This window comes from Leucoraja erinacea, chromosome 3, assembly GCF_028641065.1.
Source record: "Leucoraja erinacea ecotype New England chromosome 3, Leri_hhj_1, whole genome shotgun sequence".
Taxonomy (NCBI): Eukaryota; Metazoa; Chordata; class Chondrichthyes; order Rajiformes; family Rajidae; genus Leucoraja; species Leucoraja erinaceus.
The window spans coordinates 26,064,727-26,092,180 of NC_073379.1; the positions used below are offsets into that span (position 1 = coordinate 26,064,727).

The 27,454-nt window shown below is 46.3% G+C and overlaps 1 protein-coding gene across 2 annotated transcripts in view; it reads right to left on the reverse strand.

Annotated features, from left to right (window-relative positions):
- galntl6 (polypeptide N-acetylgalactosaminyltransferase like 6) overlaps nucleotides 1–27,454 on the reverse strand; it is a 799,191-nt gene that overhangs the window by 489,547 nt on the left and 282,190 nt on the right. For both annotated transcript variants that reach the window (XM_055632320.1, XM_055632321.1), the window contains one exon: nucleotides 16,677–16,785. In XM_055632320.1, the coding sequence (XP_055488295.1) occupies nucleotides 16,677–16,785 (109 nt within the window). The remainder of the gene's footprint in view (nucleotides 1–16,676; nucleotides 16,786–27,454) is intronic.

Here is a 27,454-nt window from a genome sequence, read left to right on the forward strand (position 1 = left end):
CGACTGGACTACTGCAACTCACTTCTCCTTGGCATCAGCTCCACCTACATCAACCGACTCCAACTGGTCCAGAACGCAGCCACCCGACTCATCACCCACACCAAATCCTGGCATCACATCACTCCAGTCCTCAAACAACTTCACTGGCTTCCCATCTCCCACCGGATCACCTACAAAATCCTGGTCCTCACCTACAAAGCCCTCCACCATCTGGCCCCCCCCATATCTCACTGACCTCCTCTCCCCCTACCAACCCTCACGGTCCCTCAGATCCACATCAGCCGGTCTCCGCTACATCCACAAATCCAACCTCCGCAGTTTTGGGGACAGAGCCTTCTCCAGGGCAGCTCCCAGGCTCTGGAACTCCCTCCCCCAACTGATCCACAATTCCGTGTCCCTTACCATCTTCCAGTCCCGCCTCAAGACCCATCTCTTCACCTCTGCCTATCCTTAGCCCCACGTCCCCCTCCCTTTTCATCTGTGCTTGAATTGCCTCATATTGTGTTTTGAATTGAATTCTGTCTTTAATTTGTGTACTAGTCATGTCTCTGCTATTTATTTCATTCCCCTTACGTTTTTCCTCTACCTGCTAAATTTTTGTAAGGTGTCCTTGAGACTCTTGAAAGGCGCCCATAATTAAAATTTATTATTATTATTATTATTATTCAGCCCACAATGTTTATACCGGACATGATGCCAAGTTAAACTTATCTCATCTGCCGGTGGACTTTTGTAATTTTGTCGGTGCCAAAATGTGGCGACAGTTCTGTACTGCCTGGGTAAAATCTGCGAAAGGATTTTACCGGGTTGAATGCAAAACAAAGCATTTCACTGAGCCTAGGTATATGTGACAATAAAGTATAATTGAATCATCATCATCGCATCATTGAATTGAATCGTTGTACGTGATCCATGTCGCTCTATTCCTTGCTCTTCCATGTGCCTGTCCAAAAGCCACTTAAACGCCACTTTCGTATCTGCCTCCACCACCACCCCTGGCAATGCGTTCCAGGCCCCCATCACTCTCTGTGTAAAAAAACTTGCCCAGCCCATCTCCATTGAACTTTCCCCCACTCACCTTATAGCTGTGCCCTCTAGTGTTGGACACTTCCACCCTGGGAGAAAGTGTCCTCTGTCTACCCTATCTAAACCTCTCATGATTTTATTTACTTCTATCAAGTCTCCCATCAAACTCTGACTGCACAAACATGGATGTTAGGCAGATATTCTTTTCCCTCTCAGGTAGATGTAACCAATTCAATGCAACAACTCAAAGAAAAGGAATAGACTTCTCCCTAGAATAAACATAGAGGGTGCTAGAGATACTCAGAAGGTATAACGGCATGTGTGGTGACCAGGCGGCACAGTGGCACAGCTGGTAGAGCTGTTGCCTCACTGCCGCAGAGACCTGGGTTTGATCTCAACCTCAGGTGCTATCTGTGTGGAGTTTGCACGTTCTCTCTGTGCCCATATAGGTTTTTTTCCGGGTGCTCCAGTTTATACCCCCGCATCTCAAAGACATGTTGCTTTGTACGTTAATTGGCTTCTATAAAACTGGCCCTAGTTGGGCACCCGTATTGTACAGGACCACCCATGTTGAAGCAATGGCCAAGAAAGCACATCAATGCCTCTACTTCAGGAAGTTTGGCATATCCCCAACAGTTCTCAGCAACTTCTCCAGAAGTGCCAACTAAAGCATTTTATCTGGGTTCATGGTTGGGAAGCAGCTCCATCCAAGACCACAAGAGATTGCAGAGAATTATGAATGAAGCCCAGACCATCACACAAACCAACCACCCTCCCATTGACTCCATTTACACCTCACGTTGCCTCAGCAAGGCCACCAGCATAATCAAGGACAGGGTTTCATCTCGGTCACCCCCTCTTCTTCCCTCTCCCATCAGGCAAGAGGTACAGAGGTGTGAAAACGCACACTTCCAGATTCAGGGACAGTTTCTTCCCAGCTGTTATCAGGCAACTGAACCATCCTACTAAGAACTTGAGAGCGGTTCTGAACTACTATCTACCTTTCTTTGATCAGACTTTACTGGACTTTATCTTGCACTAAAAGTTAAACACGTTATTCCCTTTACCTTGTATCTGTACGCTGAGGATGGCTCGATTGTAATCATGTATAGTCTTTCGACTGACTGGTTAGCACGCAACAAAAGATTTTCACTGTACAATAAACTGCACTGCACAATACACTGCATGTCGCAATAAACTAAACTAGATTCAAGATTCAGGAGAGTTTATTGTCATGTGTCTCTGATAGGACAATGAAATTCTTGCTTTGCTTCAGCACAACAGAACATAGTAGGCATGACTACAGAACAGATCAGTGTGTCCATATACCATTATATAAATATGTACACACATGAATAAATAAACTGATAAAGCGCAAGTAAACAGATAATGGGCTATTAATAATCAGAGTTTTGTCTGAGCCAGGTTTAATAGCCTGATGGCTGTGGGGAAGTAGCTATTCCTGAACCTGGTTGTTGCCGTCTTCAGGCTCCTGTACCTTCTACCTGAAGGTAGCAGGGAGATGAGGGTGTGGCCAGGATGGTGTGGGTCTTTGATGATACTGCCAGCCTTTTTGAGGCTGCGACTGCGATAGATCCCCTCGATGGAAGGAAGGTCAGAGCCGATGATGGACTGGGCAATGCTTACTACTTTCTGTGGTCTTTTCCCCTCCAGGGCGCTCAAGTTGCCGAACCAAGCCACGATGCAACCGGTCAGTATGCTCTCTACTGTGCACTTGGAGAAGTTAGAGAGAGTCCTCCTTGACAAACCAACTCTCCGTAATCTTCTCAGGAAGTAAAGCACTGATGTGCTTTCTTAATAATTGCATCAGTGTTCTCGGACCAGGAAAGATCTTCAGAGATGTGCACGCCCAGTAATTTGAAGCTCTTGACCCTTTCAACCATCGACCCGTTGATATAAATGGGACTGTGGGTCCTCATCCTACCCCTTCCAAAGTCCACAATCAGTTCCTTGGTATTGCTGGTGTTGAAGACCAGGTTATTGCGCTGGCACCATATGGACAGTCGCTCGATCTCTCTTCTATACTCTACTCATCCCTATCAGTGATATGTCCCACAACAGGGGTGTTGTCAGCGAACTTGATGATGGAGTTCGCACTATGACCAGCTACGCAGTCATGGGTATAGAGTGAGTACAGCAGGGGGCTGAGCACGCAGCCTTGAGGTGTTACCATGCAGATGGTAATCGAGGTTGACACATTTCCACCAATACGAACAGACTGTGGTCTGTGAATGAGGAAGTCGAGGATCCAATTGCAGAGGGATGCGCAGAGGCCCAGTTCTGCGAGTTTGGTAACCAGCTTGGAGGGGTTGATTGTATTAAAAGCCAAGCTGTAATCGATGAATGACAGCCTGACGTATGGGTTTTTGTTGTCCGTGGTCCATAGCGGAGTGGAGAGCCAGCGAGATCGCATCCACCGTTGATCTGTTGTGGCGGTAAGCGAACTGCCAGTGGGTCCAGGTTCTTGTTGAGGTAGTTGATATGCGCCATAATCAACCTCTCAAAGCACTTCATCACCACCGACATTAGTGCCACTGGTCGATAGTCATTGACGTACGTCACCTTACTCTTCCTGGGCACCAGTATTATTGATGCGTTTTTAAAGCAGGTGGGAACCTCAGACCTCAGAAGTGAGAGGTTGAAAATGTCTGTGAAAACTCCAGCTAGTTGGTCCGCACAGGTTTTTAGAACATGACTGGGTATATCATCAGGTCCAGGCGCTTTTCGGGGGTTCACCCCTCTGACGGATTTCCTGATGTCGGCCTCTGACTGTGACTGAAATACCATCACAGCAAATGGGGGCTTGGGAAGGCTCAGCAGTATTCTCCCTATCAAAGCGTGCGTAAAACGCATTGAGCTCATCAGGGAGTGATGTTTCGCCGACATTCGAGCAGCCTCCTGATTTCGCCTTGTAGGAAATTATTACATTCAGGCCCCGCCACAGCTGCCGAACATCTGTCTCATCCTCCAGTTTGGAGCAGAAGTCCCTTTTGGCCTTTTTGATGGCCTTACCAAGGTCGTATCTGGACTTCTTGTAGACCACTGTTTCATCAGACATGAATGCCCGGTGTCTGGTCTGCAGAAAAATGCAGATCTCAAAGTTCATCCAAGGTTTCTGATTGGGAAGCACTCGGAAGGTTTTTGTAGGGATGCAGTCCTCCACACATTTCTTTATGAAGTCTGTAATGACTGTGGCGTATTTGTTCAGGTCCGTTGCTGAGTCCTTGAACATTGGCCAGTCTACAGACTCCAAACAGTCCTGGAGTTGTTCCCCAGCCCCCCCCCCCCCGACCAGCTCTGTTATCTAAAACTATACTAAATCTAAATTAATGTGCAGTGTGTATTGATGAGTTAAGCACACATCACGCACCCATGATCTACACTAATCCCACTTCATGCTCCAATTTAAATGTTTTATGTGTCATTCCTAACTGCTACTCTATGTCATGTTGTCCCTTGCGGGCGGAGCACCAAAGCAAATTTGTTGTATTTGAGTATACGTGGCCAATAAACCTATTCATTCACATTCCCATCGATCCGTCCCAAATTCTACCACTCAGCTGCACAGTGGAGGCAATTTACAATGGCCAATGGATCAACAAACCTGCCAATCCTTGGGATGCTGGACAAACCCAGAGCATCCTGAGGAAATCGACACATCCACAGGGTAGATGTGCAAATTCCAATGAAACAGCCTTGTAGATTGGGTTAGACCCCCAAGTCACTGAGCTAGCGAGACAATTGCTCTACTGGCGGCTCCATTGTGTCTTCCCCAATTTCAGGTAACCTCATCCGGGAGTCAGAAGTCTTCAGTCAGAACAGTAATGTTTGCAAAGAAAACAATTGCTGTGATGTGGTGACCATTTTCACTTTAGACTTTAGAGATACAGCATGGAAACAGGCCCTCCCGCACCGACCAGCAATCACCCCATACACTGCCTTTCCTAAACATGAGGGATGATTTACAATTTTTTTACTGAGAGGAAACCCAGAAAAAAACCATTCTGTCACAGGGAGAATGTACAAACTCTGCACAGACCACATCCATAGTCAGGATCGAACCGGGGCCTCTGGCGCTGTGAGGCAGCACCTCTACCACTGCGCCACTGCGCCGTCCTCATTTGCTGTGTTTGGCAATGTAGGACCCAAGGCAAATCATCTGGGGATACCTCCATAAAACACAGCAACGCAGATGGGTAGATTAAATTCAATTGATTAATAAAAACAGTTAGGAAAGAAAATGGAAGGACTGAGTGTGACCATGAAATTACTGGATTGTCATAAAAACCCATCTGGTTCACAACTGCCCATTAGGGAACAGGAATCTATTGTCCTTAACTACTCTGATCAGCATGTAAACCCACATCCACTAGAAGGTGGTTAAATCTTAGAATGTTTCAGGCGCAGAAATCGCTATCAAAATATGGGGGGGTGACCGGGGGACAGGGGGACACAATATCTTGGCAGCCGCGTGCGCGTGCGTACACACTCACACACATACGCGAGGCTTCGGAGGCTTCAGCCGTGGGTTCTGTGAACGGTAATTTCAGCTCAATCCAGCGCTAAATGCAGCTCAACTCTGCTTGTCTCGCCGGGTTAACCTACAACCATGCCTGGTCTGATGGGACAGGCAGAGTTGAGCTGGATTTAGTGCGGCTTCTCTGCGCTGGCTGTGGGCCTGGAGGCACCGCTCCCGACTCCTGATGTCTCTGGCCAACCCCAGGTGTGGGGGGCACTCGGGTGGGTACGGGAATGGTCCAGTGGCGGTTCGGCAGCGATTGCAGCGCCGGAGACCCAGGATCGATCTTGGCTGTGGATGAGGCGCAGGTCTGTGTCCAGGGCTGCCGAGAGTGTTTTTCGCTTGTGACCTATGACCAGGGCATGCAATTCAAGCTCCGCTCTATGATCTTTGCTCCACCATGACGTCCCCCTCCTCCAATCACCGCGCTCGATACTCAGTCCCACCCCACTACTTCCGCCTCTGACCGACACCTCCCTCCTCAAATCATTGCACCGAATCACCATGTCCCGCCCCCACTGCCTGCTGACCGACATCTCTCACGTCCAATCGGCGCCTTCGATCATTAGTCCCTCCCCCACTGTCTCGCGGAAAGCGGAGATTTAATCGGTTTTAAAATCCAGATTACAAAAAATGGGGGGGACTGCTTTTCAGTGCTTTCTATTAGAATCCTTTTCTCATTTGCAATAAGTCGCGTTATCGCTCTCCACTTCACTCTTAAGGGGCTGTCCCACTTGAGCGGCCTAAGCTGTGAGTTTAGAAGAGTTTGCCTTGGACTCAAACTTGCAGCATAGTCGACACGGAATTCTAGGAGGTTGTATGAGGTGGCTGGAACTCTCCTTCATGCTCAAGGGAGTTTCCCCACCACTCGTGGCCTCAGCTAGGTCGCGGAAAATTTTTCAGCATATTGAAAAGTTTTCCGCAAGTAAAATTTGGTCGGCATGGATCTTTTTCACTCGTAGTGCAGTGAAGTGGGGTCGCTATTTACCTACAGGCAGTCGAGGGCAGCCGTAGGCAATCTCCTTAGTCAGATTAAATGATCAGTCACTGTTCGGTATGTTGCCTTATTGCATCTGTATCTGTGACCTGCTCATTGTGCTCTGATGGGGCAGTTTATGTATGACAGGATGGAATGGACAAGTTAAAATTCGATTTGATTCGACATATTAAAATGTAATATACGACTCCCATTTAAATATATCAATAAACAAATCAGGAGATATTGTAGTCCTGGTCCCACCTCTTTTTGTCCAGCTCTCTGCCCTCGAATACTATCAGTCTGAAGACGGTCCCCAACACAAAATGTAATCTGTCCATTCCCTGCACAGATGCTGCCTGGCTCGCTGAGTTCCTCCAGCACTTTCTTTAGAGATACAATGTGGAAACAGGGCTCTTCAGCCCACCGAACCCACGCCGACAAATGATCACCAGAACACTTGTTCTATCGTACACACTAGCACAATTTTATCAAGCCAATTAACCTACAAACCTGCACGTCTTTGGAATGTGGGATGAAACCGGAGCACCGGGAGAAAAACACACTCGGTCTCAGGGAGAATGTACAAACTCCATAATGACAGCACCCATAGTCAGGATTTAACCCGGGTCTCTGGTGCAGTAAGGTAGCAACTCTACCATTGCGCCACTATGCTGCCTAGGATTTTTACTCAAGATTCCAACATCAGCAGTTCCACGTATCTCAGTCCTAAACCACACTTTAAAGTAACACATCCCAGATGGTTATTCTTGATGGTGGTTTGTGACAGGGTAAAAGGTTTATCATACTCTTGGAAAGGTGTTGTAAGGTGTTGCTGTTTAGAAGGACCTGGTTGTCCTTATGTACAGCAACCCCCCCAAGCAACTGGAAGGTTTATTGCCAGTTGGACATTAATGGATTTGATGACAAGCCGAGAATCATCTGATTCCAATTATAAAAGGTCCTGGTGAGCTCCCATCTGGAGTCGAATGTAGAGCTCTGGCTCCCCTACCTAAGGAAGGATATCATTACCATCAACACAGTGCAGAACAATACACCAGACATATTATTGAGAAGGCGTGTAGATCATACGAGGGAACATTAAGCAGGCAGTGCCAAATGAGAACAGAAAATTGAGAAGTGATATCAAAAACAGGAAAATCACACAAAATGCAGGAAGAACAGCGGGTCAGGCAGCATCTGTGGAGGGAATGGACAGATGGATGTTTCCTCAAGATCACCACCATCATCCCGGTGCAGAAGAAAAACAAGACCTCATGCCTAAGCGACTACCATCCTGCGGCCTTGATCCACTGCCTACCGCCATAACATGCTTTGTTCTGGCCTTTTCTGTCTTTCAGTCCAAAGAAGGATTTCAACCCGATGCATCACCTGGTCATTTTCTCCAGAGATACAGCCAAACCTGCTGAGATACTCCAGCACTTTAGTTTAGAGAAACAGCACAGAAACAGTCCCTTTGACCCACCGGGTCAGTGCCGACAAGTGATCCCCACACATTAACACTATCCTACACACACTAGGGACAATTTTTACATTTACCAAGCCAATTAACCTACAAACCAGTACGTCTTTGGAGTGTGGGAGGAAACCGAAGATCTTGGAGAAAACTCATGCAAGTCACGGGGAGGACATACAAGGTCTGTACAGACAGTACCCTTAGTCAGGATCGAACCTGGTTCTCCGGCGCTGCATTTGCTGTAAGGCAGCAACACTACCGCTGCGCCACCGTGACTGCCTTAAATGACATTTTGTGCCTAACAAACTATCACTTGCCCAATTTTGTCCCACCCCCACCTCTCTTTTGCAGCTTTTTGCTCCCTACTGCAATCAGTTTCAAGAAGGGTCCTGACCCAAAACATAGCCTTGTGGCGGAGACTGGCAGGAGCCCAGCCAAAAAACTAGTCAGACACGAGTTGTGTGCAGTAGACATGTTTATTCTCTCTAATACAGCTCCCTACTTCTCCACGGACACGGGCATTGCCTGGCCTTAAATACCGCCTCAGGTAGCGACCCCATGACTAGCGCCTCCCACACCAAGACGTCGCCCTCCAGAGTCGATGGTTCGTTGTGCTGTTGGATTTCCACCAGGTGCCATCACATGATCCCCCCCCCCCCCCCCCACCAGTACCAGAGGCACCAAACCAGACAGGACGCCGCACAAGGCGGCCCGAACGCGTAGATACAATCCCATGTCTCGGGGGCTTGCTTGGTTCGGAAGAATCTCCGGGAGCCCGGGACAGTGGACGCCTGCGACGGGGCGGTTGAGCCACATGGACTGGCTCGCTCAGGTCCACGTGGGCCGGTGTCAAACGAGTCACAGACACAGTTTTACTCCGGCCTCCCATGTCCACATCAAATGAAGTAGGCCCGTGCCGCAGCACGCAAAACGGACCTTTATACGGGAACTGCAAGGGTGACCTGTGGGAGTCACGGCGAAGAAAAACATACGGGCAGCCCATTAGCGGCAGTGAACACGTTGTGCCCTTGGGTTGCCACAAGGTGCCGCCACAGCCTGCCCATTCCCTTCCTAAATGCTGCCTGACCTACTGAGTTCCTCCAGCACTTTGTGTTTTTTCTCCAGAATCCAGCACATGCAGTCTCTTATGTCTCCAAACTTCTTACATGGTTTCTAGAAGACACAGAGTGCTGGAGTAACTCAACGGGTCCGGCAACATCTCTGGAGAAAAGGAATAGGTGACTTTTTGGGTCGGAGCCCTTTATCAGACTGAAAGATAGAAAAGGCCAGAACAAAACAGGACTGGCAACAGCTGACCTCAGGAAGGGTGGAGTCCATAATGGCCCATTGTTGGCTGGGGAAGATGTGCTAACGACAGGGAACAACAAGGATGCAAACAGTGGAACTAGCAAAATGACTTGGGTAGGGAAAGCGGGGGGAGGGTGGAGAGATAGGGGGAAATAATGCAGGAATTACTTGAAATTAGAGCAATCAGTATTCTTACCGCTGGGGTGTAAGCTGCCAAGCAAAATTTGAGGTGCTGTTCCTCCAATTTATGTACAGCCCCACTCTGAAAGTGGAGGAGGCCCAGGAGAAAGGTCAGTGTGGGAATTGGAAGAGGGAGTTAAAATGTTTGGCGACTGGGAGATTGCGTAACTGGCAGGCTAAGCGGAGGTGTCCAACATAACGATCCCCCAGCCTGCACTTGGTCTTGTCGATATATAGGAGCCCACACTCGAATCACCGGCTGCAGGAGATGAGGTTGGAGGAGATGAAAGCAAACATCTGCCTCACCGAAAAGGATTTTGGGATCCCTGGGTGAAGTCGTGTGAGGAGGTATAAATTGAACAATGGACAAGAAATGAGGGGATGAACAAGCTGCTTCTATTTCTGATATTCTTATGGTGCCAGATCTCCAGATAAATAACATAATCAGTGAAGCTGTCACATCCTCAGGCATGTTAATGGGTTGTCTGAAAATTAGAGGTGCATGAAGCTGTGAATGTGCTTGCATTATCTGCTATTGTCATGTTCTGCCATTTGTTATGACCCGACCAATTCTGCATGGTGCGTAGCTAGGGTAGTTAATAATCACAATGAGTGTTTGAAAGGCTGCGATTCTCAGTTAACATGTAAAGTTGGCTGGAGACTGTGATCCCAACAGGTAATTACAGCAGACATCGGCTTGACAGATTTATCGCAAAATCACCAGCACTGCACCCTGTAGTTAAGTGCTGCACCACCACTAGCCTCCTGTGGGGGGCGCAAGAGGGCAAGGACAATCGCTAAAGGGTTAACTAAGTTCAAGGTGAATTGCAACCCATTGAGGGCGGCACGGTGGCGCAGCGGTGGACTTGCCACCTTACAGCACCAGATACCCAGGTTCGATCCTGACTGCGGGTGATGTCCGTGTGGGTAGTTTACACGTTCTCCCTGAGACCACGTGGGTTTCCTCTGGGTGCTCCGGATTCCTCCCACATTCCAAAGACGTGCGGATTTGTAAATTCTAGGTTCTCTATCCTATGTTCTATGAATCTCGCGTATCTTTCAGGGGAGATGCTGTAAAGTGATGATTAGCAGCAAGATTCTCAAGGAAACCTTTGGTCCGTCACCAGCCTCCAATAGCGACCTCTCTCTCCCACCCTTCCAAAGGTTCGGACCGTCCCATTTATAGACAATAGACAATAGGTGCAGGAGTAGGCCATTCAGCCCTTCGAGCCAGCACAGCCATTCAGTGTGATCATGGCTGATCATCCCCAATCAGTACCCCGTTCCTGCCTTCTCCCCATATCCCCTGACTCCGCTATTTTTAAGAGCCCTATCTAGCTCTTTCTTGAAAGCATTCAGAGAACCCGCCTCCACCGTCCTCTGAGGCAGAGAATTCCACAGAATCACCACTCTGTGAGAAAAAGTGTTTCCTCGTCTCCGTTCTCAATGGCTTACTCCTTATTCTTAAACTATGGCCCCTGGTTCTGGACTCCCCCATCATCGGGAACATGTATCCTGCCTCTAGCGTGTCCAAACCCTTACCAATCTTATATGTTTCAATGAGATTTCCTCTCATCCTTCTAAACTCCAGAGTGTACAAGCACAGCTGCTCCATTCTCTCAGCATATGACAGTCCCGCCATCCCAGGAATAAACCTGCGCTGCACTCCCTCAATAGCAAGAATGTCCTTCCTCAAATTAGGGGACCAAAACTACACACAATACTCCAGGTGTGGTCTCACTAGGGCTCTGTACAACTGCCGAAGGACCTCTTTGCTCCTATATTCAATTCCTCTTGTTATAAAGGCTAACATGCCATTCGCTTTCTTCACTGCCTGCTGTGCCTGCATGCTTACTTTCATAGACTGATGTACAAGGACCCCCAGATCCCATTGTACTTCCCCTTTCCCCAACTTGAGATAGTAATTTAGATAGTAATCTGCCTTCCTGTTTTTGCTGCCAAACTGGATAACCTCACATTTATCTGCATTAAGCTTCATCTGCCATGCATCTGTCCACTCCCCCAACCTGTCCAAGTCACCCTGCATTCTCATAGCATCCTCCTCACATTTCTCACTGCCACCCAGCTTTGTGTCATCTGCAAATTTGCTAATGTGCGAATGTTACTTTATCGGATAGGTATCCTAAGTTATCGAGGCAGGCTCTGCTTTGTTCTGAGCCTTCCCATGCCTCCGGTGTCCCCTCCCGATCTCTCAGTCTGATAACCCAAAATGTCACCTCGTCCTTTTCTCCAGAGATGCTCCCTGACCCGCTGAGTTACTCCAGCATTTTGTGTCCATCTATAATTTCTTGTGTCGGCTTATTTGGGATTAATTCCATGTAAACCAAAACAAAGTTAGCAGATGCACGCAAACACCATCACCTGCAGTTGCCTCCATTTAGCACACCATCCTTTACAATATATCGCTAGTCCTTCAGTGTTATTGGATCCAAGTCCTGTAACCCTCCCCAACAACATCATGGGAGAACCTTCACCAGAAAGATTACAATGACTTAAGAAGCTCATTAACGACATATAGGGATGTGCAATAAATGTTAGTCTTTCCAGCACTGGTAATGTCCTACTGATGAATAAAAAAAGTCAGATCCAAGGAAAATGTATATTATTTACTCCAATTCATGTATTGATTGATGTAAGACCCAAATTATGTGAAGGATGGAGCTGCAGATGCTGATTTATACCGAAGATAGACATAGAATGCTGGAATATCTCAGCAGGTCATAGAGCAGCTCCTGAGAAAAGGAATATGTGACGATTCGGATCGAGACCACTTTGTGGAATTGAAGAGGCTATTAGATAGGCACATGGAATTGCAGGGCATAGAGGGATATGGATCATGTACAGGCAGATGAGATTACATAGGCATCATGTTCAGCACAGACATTGTGGGGTTAAGGGACTGTTCCTGCGCTGTAGTTTTCTATCTTCTATGTTGTTTGGACTTTAGAGAAACAGCACGGAAACAGGCCCTTTGACCCATCAAGTCTGTGCCAACCAGCGAACACCATGTACACAAGTACTGCCTCACACACTAGGGGCAATTTACAATGTTTTCCAAAGCCAATTAACCTACAAGCCTGTACGTCTTTGGAGTGTGGGAGGAAACCGGAACACCCGTGAAAAAACCCACACAGCAACAGGTGTCCTAAACTTTCTGAGGCGCAACTTTCATCATTGTTCAAGGAGAAGCTGTACTTCACTCTTGTTAGACCTCATTTGGACTACGCAGTTGCAGCATGGGACCCATACACAAATAAAAACATTTCTTCCAAAGACAGGCCGCTCGATTTGTTACTAACACCTATGAGAGAGAAGCGAATGTCACCAAACTTCTGAATTCTCTGGGGTGGAACCCTCTCCAAGACAGACGTGAAGCTCACTGTTTGACCTGTTTTTACAAAATGTTAAATGGTCAGCTCGACATAGATTACAAGACGTACACCAAACCCAAACCAATTAGGAGCAGACGAGGGCATTCGATCCAATTTGTGATCCCAGCTACAAAGATAGATGTGTACAGCAATTCGTTCTTCCCCCACACAATTAAAGCATGGAATAATCTCCATCCTACTATAGTTACCCAACCAGATGCAACTAAATTTAAAGTAGCTCTTTCTTCCCAATAACCCTTTCTGGCTTACGTCCTCCCCCCACCACCTCCAGTTTAAATTCCATTTGGAATATTTTGGAGGACCAAGAAACCAAGAACCAAGAACCAAGAACCTGTCACAGGGAGAACGTGCAAACTCCGTACAGACAGCGTTCATCGTCAGGGTCAAACCTAGGTCACTGGTGCTATAAGGCAGCATCTCTACCGCTGCACAGCCCTAAACTAGTTGTTCTATATCATATCTTCCATTGATATAGTTGCAGAATGAAGAATTATAATGTTGGAGGTGCCATATTAGTTACGGACATGGTTAAATCAAAGGTTTGTATTTCCTCCCTCTAGGTATTAGAAATAAAACATCAGGGCTTGGAAGAACAAGAGGAAATTCTCTGTTGCCTGGAGCAACCTGACCCTTCAACCAACACTATCTAACAATAGTGTGCACCGATCCATTGTAAAATGCCAGCTCTGCCTACCTGTCAAATGAATTTGCGGTGGAAGTAAACACAATGTTCTTGAATTTTTTTTTAAGTTTTGGAAGTGAGGAGGGATTCTTCTCTGCAACTCTCTGGCCCAGAGGGGTGCTGTAGGCTGGGTCATTACGTATGCGTAAGATGCAGACACAAGGAGCTGCAGATGCTGGACTCTGGAGTGAAATATAAAGTGCTGGAGGAACTCAGCAGGTCAGGCAGCATCTGTGACTGCCTGACCCACTGAGTTCCACCAGCATTTTGTTTTGTTTTACTGAATAAGTTGGAAATGGACAAAGATTTTGAAAGATCGAGGAATTGAGTGTTAAGGGGAACTGGCACAATAGAGTAAATGAGTCCAGCATAGATCAGCCATAATCAAAAGACGATAAGATCATATGAGATAGGAGGAGAATTTGGCCATTTGCCCACTGAGTCTACTTTGTCATATAATCTTGGCTGATCTATTTTTCCCTCTCAACTCCATTCCCCTGCTTTCATCCTGTAGCCTTTGACACACTTATTTATTGGGAACCTATCAATCTACACTTTAAAAATACTCAGTACCTTTGCCCCAATGTATTCCACAGATTCACCACATTCTACCACCACAACTAAATTCTTCCTCATCTCCATTCTAAAGGTAGGTCCTTTTATTCTGATGCTGTGGCCTCGGGTTCTAGACTCTCCCATTATTAGAAATATCCTCTCCACGTCCACTCTCTCTTGGCCTCTCATTATGTGGTAAGTTTCTATGAGGTAGCCATTCAGGTGAATGGCAGGGCAGGCTTGAGGGGCCTTGAGGCCCGTTCCTGCTCCTGCATCCCCTCGGTTCTGGTGTCAATAATAGTGAGCATGCGAGAACGACCACAAAATAGCATAGCTACCTCACAACTTCACTCCTAACCTCCTTTTCTGATTTTACACATTCTTACTGTGACTGTGTGTGTTTCCTCCCTCTGCACCAAAGAAAGATTAATTGGGCACTGTAAAATTGCCACTGGTATGTGGAGTGTATGTGTATCCTTGGATCGCACAGGAGGATGAAGGGTTATCTTACAGAGTCAAGAGTGTTTTATTGTCATACGTCCCAGATAGAACAATGAAATTCTTACTTGAAGCAGCACAACAGAATATGTAAACGTGTGTGCAAAATCATGAGAGGAATAGGTTGGTTAAATGCCCAGAGGAGGGGAATCAAGAACCAGAGGGCCGCGGTTTAAGGTGAGGAGTGAAAGATTTAATAGGAACCTCAGGGGTGACATTTTACACAAAGGGCGATGGGTGTATGGAACGAGCTGCCGGGAGAGGTAAATGAGGCAGGTACTATCGGAATGTTTAAGAAGCACTTAGACAGGTACATGGATAGGACAGGTTTAGAAGGATATGGGGCAAATGCAGGCAGGTGGGACTGGTGTAGATGGGGCATGTTGGTCAGCGTGGGCAAGTTGGGCCGAAGGGCCTGTTTCCACGCTGTTTGACTCTAAAACAAGTTACAGGAAAAATGTAATGGAGACAGACATAGACTCAAGGAAATGCAGATGTTGGTTTACACTAAAGGACTCAAAGTGCTGGAGTAACTCAGTGGGTCAGTCTGAAGAATTAGATGAGGAAGTCACCTTGGTTGGCATGGATGAGATGGGTCGAAAGACCTGTTTCTGTCCTGTATATCTCTTTGAAACTGGACTACATGTGGATTCAAATACAATGTCCAATCACACTGGGATTCCCCAGCATTAGATTGGGAATCCTTCTCTCCAATCCCATGCTAGCTGGACCTCTCCTTGGATCAGGTTCCCGATTTATTTATAGCCTGGCAAATAGGAAAACAAAGCTAAGTCTAAAGAAGACCCTGACCCCCAAAACGTCACCCATCTATGTTCTCCAGAGATGTTGCCTGACCCGCTGAGTTACTCCAGCACTTTGTGTCTTTCGAGAGTTTGATATTGGCAGAACATGAGTTCCCTGTCCTTCAGCTATTGAGCTAATGTGGAGATTGATTGATTCTTAATTAGTGACAAGGGTCTGGGGAGAAGGCAGAAGAATGGGATAGATAATGAAAGATAGATCCACCATGACTGAATGGCGGTGTAGACTCGATGGGCCGAATGGCCCAATTCTGCTCCTACGACGATTGAGCAAGTTTGGTTTAACTGGAAGACAATAGTCAATGGTAGTGCAATCTCTAGAATAGCTTAAAGGCATATACTCAGTGGGAAAGGGGTCTGCTCCTACACCATATGACTCCATGAACCAAATTGATTGTTACAAGAACTCCATTTCTTTTGGGAGGGAAACCTGCCATCCCATGTTGCTCTCCACCACCAGCGAGTCAGGCCCACACAAATTAAGTTGATTCTTTGGGCCCCATATCTGAGGATGGATATGCTGGCATTGGAGAGAGTCCAGAGGAGGTTTACGAGAATGATCGGGTTAACCCATGAACAGCATTTGATGCCACTGGGCATATACTTCCTGGAGTTTAGAAGGATGAATGATTGAAACTTACTGAATAGTGAAAGGCCTGGATAGAGTGGATGCGGAGAGGATGTTTCCACTGGTGGGAGAGTCTAGGACTAAGATCATAGCCTCAGAATAAAAGAACGTACATTTAGAAAGGAGACGAGGAGGAATTTCTTTATGCAGAGGGTGGTGAATCTGTGGAATTAATTGTCACAGACGGCTGTAGAGGCAAAGCGATTGGGTATTTTTAACACGGAGATTGACAAATTCTTGACTGGGGGGAGAGATAGATCAGCCATGATTGAATGGCGGAGTAGACTTGATAGAGCGAATGGCCTAATTCTGCTCCTATGACATGTGAACTACTGTAGTGGCTGACCAAAGCTATCTCTAAGAGTAAGTAGAGATGGGAAGTAAGGTCTTGCTTTGCTAGAAATGTCTGCAGCACGTAAATATATTACAATAGGTGACCAGGGAGAATTTCTTTGGATTTGAAATGGACGTTAGCTCATCTTTAAAAATTAGAGAGGGAACTCAAAAAATGCTTTTCTCCTTATCTTCTTTGGTAATTGACCTGTGGTATTTATAATTCTTGTAGTCCATACCTGAGCGCATGAGATCCTCCTGAATGCTCTGATAGTTGTGCCAGTCTATCCTCTTCAATCCGTCCGGCCAGCCGTAGGAACGGTCTACATTTGGGATGAATGGGAACCCCTGGAAAACATTAACAGATCATTCCATTTAATTACATTGTTTTTACATCTCGCTTTCAACCAGATTGAGAATTTAGGCCTACAGCGTAAAAACAGGCCCTTCCGCCCACTGACTGCGCGCCGACCTGCGATCACCCCGTATACTAGCACTATCCTGCACACTGTGGATATGAGGAGAAGGCAGGGGAATGGGGTTAGGTTGGAGAGATAGATCAGCCATGATTGAATGGCGGAGTAGACATGATGGGCTGAATGGCCTAATTCTACTCCTATTCTTTATGACCTTATGACATTGAGGGCAATTTACAATTTTACAGAAGCCAATTAAACTACAAACCTATAGGGGGATTTCACTAAAGGTCACTGGAGCGTAGATCCGCACCCACGTGACCAAAAATCTCAAGTGGAGGACATTCTAGAGTTCCGGTACATGTTAGTGGATGGGAAAACACGCACTTTCCCACCAGTTAAAAACATAGAAAACGGCCAGGATTTGATCTGCAATTTATTGTGCCAGTCGGGGTGACCGTGAAGCACAACTACCTAGATTTACAGGAGAAATAAAAGATAGAAACTAAGGTAAATTAAAGAGGGAGCTGAAGGTGCCAATCCAGCGGAAGTGAACAGCCGACATTTGCCGTGGAGATTTAAAGGTCCAAAATATCGGGAATTATCGCGTTTGCTCGCTGAATTTCATCAAAAGTAAGGCATTATTGACTGGGTGCAGATCTACGCTCCAGTGACCTTTAGTGAAATCACCCTATACGTCTTTGGAGTGTGGGAGGAAACCAAAGCACCCGAAGCAAACCAACCCAGACTGAAGAAGGGTTCTGAACCAAAATGTCACCCATTCCTTTTCTCCAGAGATGATGCCTGACCCAGAGTTACTACTGTCTGAAGAAGGGTCCCGACATGAAATATCACCTATTCATGTTCTCCAGATATGCTGCCTGACCTGCTGACTTACTCCAGTGTTTTGGGTCTTTTTTTGTAAACCAGAATCCGGAGTTTCTTCTATCTACATCCGTGGAGACATGAACAGGAAATGTACCTGGTTCAACCAATGAATCTAGTTCTCTCCCCACAGATGCTGCTGCCTAGACTGCTTGGCATCTCCAGCATTTTTATCTCAGATCAGCAGAATCTGCAGGATTGTTTATTGCTTGTCCACCACCTCAGCTGTACATGGATTTGCAAACTGCCCTTTAATCAGTTCAGTGGGAGTGCCAGTTTGAAAGGAACTCTTTCTCTCTGACCAAGACTCAACTGAGCCCATAATCCAGGTAGACCTTGTGGGATACTGAGGGGGTCAGAGGAGCTGAAAGATGTTGGACCAAGATCCACGTTCCTCTCAAGCAGGTATGACATGGTAGCGCAGCGGTAGAGTTTGCTGTCTTACAGCGCCAGAGACCTGGGTTCGATCCTAACTAAGAGTGCTGCTTGTACAGAGTTTGTACGTTCTCTCTGTGACTTTCCTCTGGTGGGTTTCCTCCGGATTCCTCCAATATTCCGAAGATGTGCAGGTTTGTAGGTTAATTGGCTTCATAAAAATTGTCCTATGTGTGTGTGTAGGATAGATACGGTGATCACTGGTCAACGTGGAATCGGTGAACCTGGGCCTGTTTCCACGCTGTATCTCTAAACTAAACTAAGTTCATCCTGGTCCCCCTGGATGGTATTCATTTTCCTGATCAACATCATTAGAATTATGATCTGATCATTATTACTGTGTTTAATTTAGTTCAATTAGAGATACATCATGGGACCAGGCCCTTTAGCCCTCTCCGACCATCGATCGCTCTTCACATAAGTTTTCAAAGTTATCCAACTTTTGCATCCACTCCCTATACACTGGGGCGTGACTGTTACAGACTCGAATTAACCTACAAACTTGAACGTCTTTGGGAAGTGGGTGGAAAGCAAAGCACCCGGAGTAAACTCAGGCGGTCACAGGGAGACATTCCAAGTCCACAAACAAACAGACAGCACCCAAGATCAGACTCGAACCGGGGTTCTCCGGCGCTGTGTATCAACAGTTCTACCAGCTGTGCCACTGCACCAGTTTTGCTGGCGGGATCTTGCTGAGCGCAAATTGGCGGCCTATCAAACTTCACGCTTCATGTATTGGGCTCCTTTAAAACCCACTTCCGTGGCTGGTAAGTGCTTCAAGCAGGCATGAAGCTGTGAAATGCACTCATACAATAGGCCTCATCAGCCACGCTGAGAACTGGAGGGGAAGCAAATAATCCTCGCCTCTGGGGAACAAGATGTAAATTTACAGGGTATATGCCAGCCTTGTTATGTGCTTATGGCACCAATGCTGACCTCATGTGGCCTTGCTAGTAAACGGTCAACCACAGAGAAATAAACCTTCATTCATTCCAGTCACAACATTCTTGCACAATTGTAAAGACTGGCAATGTTGGCACGGTGGCGCAGCACGGCCTCAAGGTGATGCAGCGGTAGAGTTGCTACCATACAGCGCCAGAGACCTGCGTTCGGAAACCATGTGCTGTCTGTACGGAGTTTGTACATTCGACCCATGACCCCTGTGGGTTTTCTCCAGGATCTCTTGTTTCCTCCCACACTCCAAAGGTACACAGGTTTGAAGGTTAATTGGCATGGTAAAATTGTAAATTGTCCATAGTGTGTAGGACAGTGCCAGTGTATGAGGATCACTGGTCGGCACAGGCTCGGTGGGTCGAGGGGCCTGTTTCCACACTGTATCTCTAAAACCAAACCTAAAAAACAAAAACTTTTCTCAAATTGCCCTCTGCTCTGGTTAACTTCTTTCCACGGTTCAATTTATAGACAACCTCCTCTTGAGAGACATCAGATGCTCCTGGGTTTTAATGCACTCTGTAGCCTTAGCAGAATTAGAATGTGAATTTTGCAGTGATGCAGAATCGATAGTAAATGTATAAGAAGAAACTGCAGATGCTGGTTTACACCGAAGATAGACACAAAATGCTGGAGTAACTCAACGGGGCATCTCTGGATAGAAGGAACGGGTCCAGAACTGCTGCCTGTCCCACTGAGTTACTCCAGCATTGTGTGTCTATCTTCGATAGTAAATGCATCCTGTCTCACGCATTCACACCCTTTCATCCTTCGGTGTTGAGCATGTGTCCATTCCAGGTTTTTATTAAAAGCTGATTTTTCTGGTTGATTTGTTACACCACTGTCAACTCTTCCAATCTGGGCTTGTTACGTATGTGTTTTGTACAGAGCGGACGATGATAGTCTGTTCATTAGCAGATTACTTGCTTTAATTCAAAGTTACCTTGAAGATATCTCCGCATCTGTAAGGAGGGAGGTTGTGAAAAAATAATTTAAGTTGTGTGTACTGCCCGAAATAAGGGGTGAGGAGTGTGGCACAATGGTGCAGCGGTAGAGAACCTGCCTTACAACGGCAGAGACCCAGGTTTGATCTTGACTACGGGTGCTATCTGTACCGAATTTGTACATTCTCCCTGTAACCGTGTGGGATTTCTCAGGGTGCTCTGATTTCATCCCACAAACCACACTTGCAGGTTTGTAGGTTAATTGGAGATAAACACAAAATGCTGGAGTAACTCAGTGGGCCAGGCAGCATCTCTGGAGAAAATGACTAGGTGATGTTTCAGGTCAGAAACAGTAGGTTAATTGGCTATTGTAAATTGTTCCCAGTGTGTAGGATAGAATGAGTGTATTAGTGATTGCTGGTCGATGTAGACTTGATGGGCTAAGACCCCTGTTTCCAGACTGTTTCTCTAAAGTAAACTAAACTAAAGGATTACACAAAATGCTTTGTCATTTTCTACCTCTGAGTGTGTTGGATGTTTAGTCTTTCAGTGAATTCAAGGCTGTGTATTCTTTGGACACGGTTAAGTTCAGGGATGGAGCAGGAAAATGGATAGTGAACCCTCTTTCAACACCAGCAAAGCAAGCTCACGCGGTCACAGGAAGAACGTGCTAACTCTGTACAGAAAGTTCCCGTAGCCAGGATCAAACCTGGGTCTCTAGCGTTGTAAAACCCCTGTCCCACGGTACGAGGTCATTCCAAGAGTTCTCCCGAGTTTGCCCTGTTTCGAACTCGGAGATTTACAGTAATGGCCTCTCGTCGGTACTTGGGGCTCTCGTGGACATTTTTCAACATGTTGAAAAATCCTCACGAGTCTTCCCGTGCTTACCTGCCGTTAGCAAGTCTTTCCGAGTACCTGCCGTTAGTGCTAAGAGACGTCCCCGAGCTCCGACGTACCCGCTACGTTAATTCTCCGTGCTTATCACGAGTTTGTTTTTTTTCACACTCGGGAGAGCTCTTGGAATGGACTCGTACCGTGGGACAGGGCTTTAACGCAGCAAGTCTACCGCTGCACCACTGTGCCACCACTTACTGAAGGAGCTCTGCACTGTTGCAAATTGCCATCTTTAATTTAATTTAGTTTAGAGATAGAGCCTGGAAACAGGCTCTCCTTCCCACCAAGTTCAAGCCGACCATCGATCATGTGTACTACTTCTATCCTACACACTATGGTATATTTTACAGAAACCAATTAACCTACAAACCTGCACGTCTTTGGAATGCGGGAGGAAATGGGAGCAACCAGAGAAAATCCCATGCGGTCACAGAGAGAACGTGCAAACTCCGTCTAGACAGCACCCATAGTCAGGATCGCACCTGGGTCTCTGGCGCTGTAAGGCAGCAACTCTGCCGCTGCACCACTGTGCTGCCCCTCTCTCAGAGGGGACTAATATAAAAGGAATAGATTCAGAAATGAACTGGTAGTCAAACCAGGCATCCATGAAGTGTTATGATTCAGCAACAGCAGATGAAGAAATATACACCAACAGGCTCCATAACTTTAGGAACCGGTAAATTCTTCACTCTGCCCTACTTATCAAGCCAGGAGATGGACTCTAGTTGAATCAAATTGCATTGATCGATACACTGCGGAAACATGTCCTTCGGCCCATTGAGGCGACATCTACCATCAATCACACATTCACACTAGTTCCACGTTATCCAACTTTCACAACCACTCCAACTACCAAAAGTGACCAATTAACCTACAAATCCGCACGTCTTTCGGATGTGGGAGGAAACCCATTCAGTCACAGAGAGAAAATGCAATCTCTCCATAGGCAGTACCCAAGGTCAGGGTCGAACCTGGTCTCTGGTGCAGTGAGGTAGCAGCTCTACCAGCTGTGCCAATGTATACTGTATACTCTCTGAGCTTCAATTGAACATGCGATTTGTTGTATCCTGATACGTATGATAACCACCAATAAACTAAACTATTTAGTTTATTTTGGCCTTGATGATTCTTTGATTTTTCACTCTTGAGTCCCTACTAATGAGTAACAGAGAAACTAGGCCAAGACCTGTGTTACAAGCAGGGTGCCATGCAGTTGGAGATTGCTCTAGGAAGTAGAACAGAGAAAGTACAGCACAAGAACAGGCCCTTTGGCCCATAATGCCTGTGCGAGCATGATACCAGGATAAAATAATCTAATCTGCTTGCATATCCATGTGCCTATCCATACGGCTCTTAAACACCACCATAGTTGCTGCTTTTCACCACCTCCTCTGGCAGCACGTTCTGGGCAGCCATACTCTATAAAAAACACAACTTGCCCCGCACACCTTTAAACTTTCCCCCTCTGACCTTAAAGCTAAGCCCTCCAGACGTTGACATTTCCATTCTGAGACAAAGGTTCGTAATGTCTGCCCTATGTCTCTCATCATTTTATAAATCTGTGTTATCGGGTGGGGTCCCGTTGGAGGTGGCGAAAATGTCGGTGGATTATATGATGTATGTGACGGCTGACAGGGTATAAGGTGAGGACAGGGGGAACTCTGTCCTTGTTACGAGTAGGGGGATGGGGAGTAAGAGCGGAGCTGCGGGATGCAGAGGAGACCCAGGTGAGAGCCTCATCTACAATAGAAGAGTGGAATCCCCATTCTCTAAAGAATGAGGACATCTCCGATGCCCTGGTCTGGAACACCTCAGCCTGGGTGCAGCTGTGGCTTAGACGCAAACTAAACTAAACAGCTATATCTGAGCTGAATCAAACCATGTTTAGAAGAGTAGAACATTTCCCAGTTTGCTACCAGTGTCTGATCTTTGAAAGGCGAGTGCAGATGACAGTGGCAGTGTGAATTGTTAAAATAAAAATATACTGCAACTCTGCAGTTGACAGTCAATTTGGTGGAAATGCGTGTAGCACACAGCTGTGAAACCAGCTGTTCATGGCCCTACCTCCAGCAACCGGAGAGGTCATCTCAGAACGCCCACACTGAATCTTAATTAGCTGGGAGTGACAGTGTGATTTATAATACATGTTGTATGTTTACTTTCTTGGCTGCCGCTTTTTAACGATTGAGACGTGAACTTTTTATAAAGCTTCATCTTTTACTTCTTGGCACAACGGATGTCCTCAACTGGGGAATCATGACAAGCAGCGTAGGAAACGAGGCTATTTACTTCCACAAAGCCTCTTCCACTGTTCAGTGAGATAGAGCAGTGGAATCGGGGGCTGCACTGTGATGCAGCGGTAGAGTTGAAAATACGCTCCTAAAGTTTACCCCCTAGTCTAGTTCAGTAAAACACTGACTCAAGCACTGGACCAACTAATCTTTATTTTTAGAACAAACACAAATTCCCCTATACGATACCTAAACCACCGTGGGTTCAATCCTTGTCTCTGCCTGGCCAAGCCCTTCAGCCTTGTGCAAGCAGGCACTGCCCAAAAGGTCACGCAGTCCCAAGTGCTCTTCCAGAAGATCGACACCGATCTAAAATGGGGCTGCCTTTTATAGGTCCACAAACCTTGAGGGGCCGAACTACATAGGGGTGGTCCCCTTACAGTCCAATCAAACATATCAATTACATCAACACATTATTGACAGTTCCCCAACACAATTACAGAGGGTCTTAAACATTTTTTCTTACAGAAGCTTCTGGAAGGAAGCTAGTCAACTGAATAATGCAACATTTACCCTGGAACACAAAACAATTTTGCCAAGGCTTAAGACTTTGGCCAATTAACAAACAGCAGGGTAACTGTCTTATAACATTATTTACATTATTTACAATTCCTTGGCTCCAATCAAACTCATGCATTTACAATACCTTGGAGGTCCTATGCAAGATTCTCCTACATACTAACAATTACAAAGATACTTAGACCTCCCTTATCCTGATCTAAGACCTGGACATTCCAGCACCAGCTAGCAGCCTGTGGCTTCTTATACAGAATTGACCAAAGGGCCGTGTGAATGCATGAATACTCTGCTTTATTTTGACTTTATTCTGGCACTATTTTGGCCAGGATTTACAGAGTTGCTGCGTTACAGCGCCAGAGACCCGGGCTTGATCCTGACGATGGGTGCTCTCTGCACGGAGTTTGTACTTTCATCCCTGTGACCACATGGGTTTACCCCGGGTGCTCCAGTTTATTCCCACACCTTCAAAGACGTGCAGGTTTGTAGGTTAATTGGTTTCAGTAAAATGTTAAATTAGTGTTTGTATATGGGATGACCACTGGTTGGCACAGACCCAGTGTGCCGAAGGGACTATTTCGATGCTGTATCTCTAAAATCTAAAGTACAGTACAGAACAAGAACAGGCTCTTCGACCCATAATGTCAGTACTGGACATGATGCCAAGACCAATTCTCCTGTGCCTGCACGTAATCCACATCCCTCCATTCCCTACATATCAGTATGCCTATCCAAAAGTCTCTTAAATGCCACAATCATATTAGCCTCCACCACCACCCCCGGTAACATGTTCCAGGTACTCACTACCCTCTAAAAATGTATCCAATACATCTCCTTTAAAGTTTGCCCATTTCATCTTCAAGCTTTGCCTTCTAGTTTATTAGCTTAGAGATATAGCATGGAAACAGGCCCTTCGGCCCACCGACTCTATATCCACCAGCGATCCCCGCACGTTAACACCATCCTATGCACACTAGGAACAATTTACACTTGTACCAAACCAATTAACCTGCATGCCTGTACGCCTTTGGAGTGGGAGGAAACCGAAGATCTTGGGGAAAACCCATACGGTTACAGGAAGGTACAAACTCCCTTCAGACAGCACCCATAGTCGGGATCCAACCCGGGTTTTCGGTGCTGCAAGTGCTGTAAGGCAACAACTATCACTGCGCTCAGTATTTGCTATTTCCATCCTAGAAGAAAAGTTCTGACTTTCTACGCTATCAATACCTCTCATAAATTTATATGCTTCTCACAGACCATAGTTTAATTCCAAATATCTATCTTTTGCCACATATCCATTAATACTTTTAGGTAACAAAAACTGGTGATGATTCTGTTCATGTTCACTTTTGGGGAAGATTTTCACCTGTGCCAGATGGTTTGTCTTTGTCCCACTCCACACTAGTTCACAACAATCTAGTTGATTATGTAAAACACAAAGTGCTGTCTTAGCTCAGCGGGTCGGACAGCATCGATGGACAGAATGGACAGACAGCGATTCAGGAGCCTTCTTCAGACCTGACCTGGAATGTCGCCTATCCATTCCTTCCACAGATGCTGCCTGACCCGTTGGGTTACTCCAGCACTTTGTGCTTTGTGTCAATATGGCAGCATATGCGGTACCTTAAGCCTCCAATCTAGGTTGATAACCTGCTGCAGTATGAACAGAAAGCTGCACACTCGAAGATACCCTTTTTCAGACACATCCTTGTTTCTTCTGTTTGGAGATACATTGTGCAAGCAGGTCCCTCATCCCGCCGAGTCCATGCCGACAATCGATCACCCCGTACACTAGTTCCGTGTTATCCCACTTTCGCATCCTACACATTAGGGGCAATTTAAAGAAGCCAATTAACCTACAAACCTGCACGCCTTTGGAATGTGGAGAAAACCGGAGCACTCGAAAATAAACCTGTACGGCCACGGGGAGATCGTACAAACTCCGCACAGAGGGCACCCGCAGGCAGGGTCAAACCCACGTCTCTGGCGCTGGGAGGCAGCAACTCTACCAGTTGCGCCATTGCCGTTAATGTGAAGATAAACACGAGAGTTCTCCTCAGTAGCCAACACTTTCCTTTGCATCAATGTCAGCTCATGGCTGACAACAAATGAGCTCAAGCGAGGGGGTTACCTGATAGGCAGATTGTTGGACAAAGGCTAGAGATAGGAGCATGTGTAGCATGTGTGATCCCAGGATGGATGTGAAACATGGGGCTAGTTAGCGGACTTTTGGTGGAAAGGGTTTGGGGGGGGGGGGGGGGAAGAAACCAGTGCATGGTCGAATGAGTGGAGGGGACAAAAGTAAGGCAGTGTGAGTGTTGGGGGGGAGGGGACAAAGGGAATGGAGCTGGTGGTAGAGGACACCTAAATTGGAGAATTCACTCTTCACACTATCGTGTTATAAGCTATATCATAAACAAGCCTTCCATTGACCTGATACAGGAAGATCTCTAACAGTGGGCAGTACTCTTCCGGACTGAGATGAATGCATGGGTGTCACTTCTGCATTGGATCTGCATGTGCCGTGGTGGAGACAGATATGCTAGTGGTATTAAAGAGGCTTTTAGATAGTACATGAATATGCAAGGTATGGAGGGATACAGATCACATGCAGGTGAAGCGGTTAGTTTAATTTGGCATCATGTTCGGCATACAGTAGCCATAGGCAGTAGTCATAGCAGCAGACAGCAGGGAAACAGGCCCTTCAACCCAACTTGTCCATGCCAATTAAGATGCTTCATCCAAGCTAGTCCAATTTGCCTGCCTTTGGTCCATATTGCTACAAACCATTCCTATCCATGTGCTTATCCAAATGTCCTTTCAATGTTGTAATTGTGCTGGCCTCAACTACCTCCTGTGGCAGCTCATTCCATAATCTTACCCTTCTCACCATAAACCAATGTCCTCCAGTTTTTGATCCCCCTACCCTGGGTAAAAAATAGAATCCTATTAAATCTCTCCCCCTCACCTGAAACCTATGTCCTCTAGTTGTTGATTCCCCTACTCTGGGCAACATATTCTGTGTATTCATCTTCAGTCTGAAGAAGGGCCTGAACCCAAAATGTCACCTATTCCTTTTCTCCAGAGATATGGCCTGTCCCGCTGAATTGCTCCAGCATTTTGCAATTATTTTCTGTTTGAACCAGCATCTGCAGTTCCTTCCTACACACTGTGCATTTGCCCAATCTATTCCTCTCATGATCTTGTACACTTCTATAAGATCACCCCTCATCCTCCAGCGCTCCAAGGAATAAAGTCCAAGTCTGCTCAACCTCTGCCATTAGCCCATCCCCTCGAGTCCTGGCAACATCCTTGTAAATCTTCTCTGCGCCCTTTCCAGCTTGACAACACCATGTGGACAGGCAGATCCTCATACCGTACACCGAGATACACTGTTCTATTTAATATTGTATCGCATTTTATCAAAATTGTCACCGAGTTCATCTTCGCGTAATTAAACATTTAACTTGCACTTAGATTTTCAGTGTAAGCCATTGTATATGCTTATGGGTCTCATTGTAAAAACATGTTCCATTATCCAGGCAATTTATTGATACATTTAAATTCTTATCACATTAGCCTTTTTTCACATCAACTGAAAGCGATGTTTACATCAATTAAAAACTAGTTATGAAGTTCACCGTGGGTTCTGGTCTTTGCAATAGAAGCAGAAGGTGCTAGA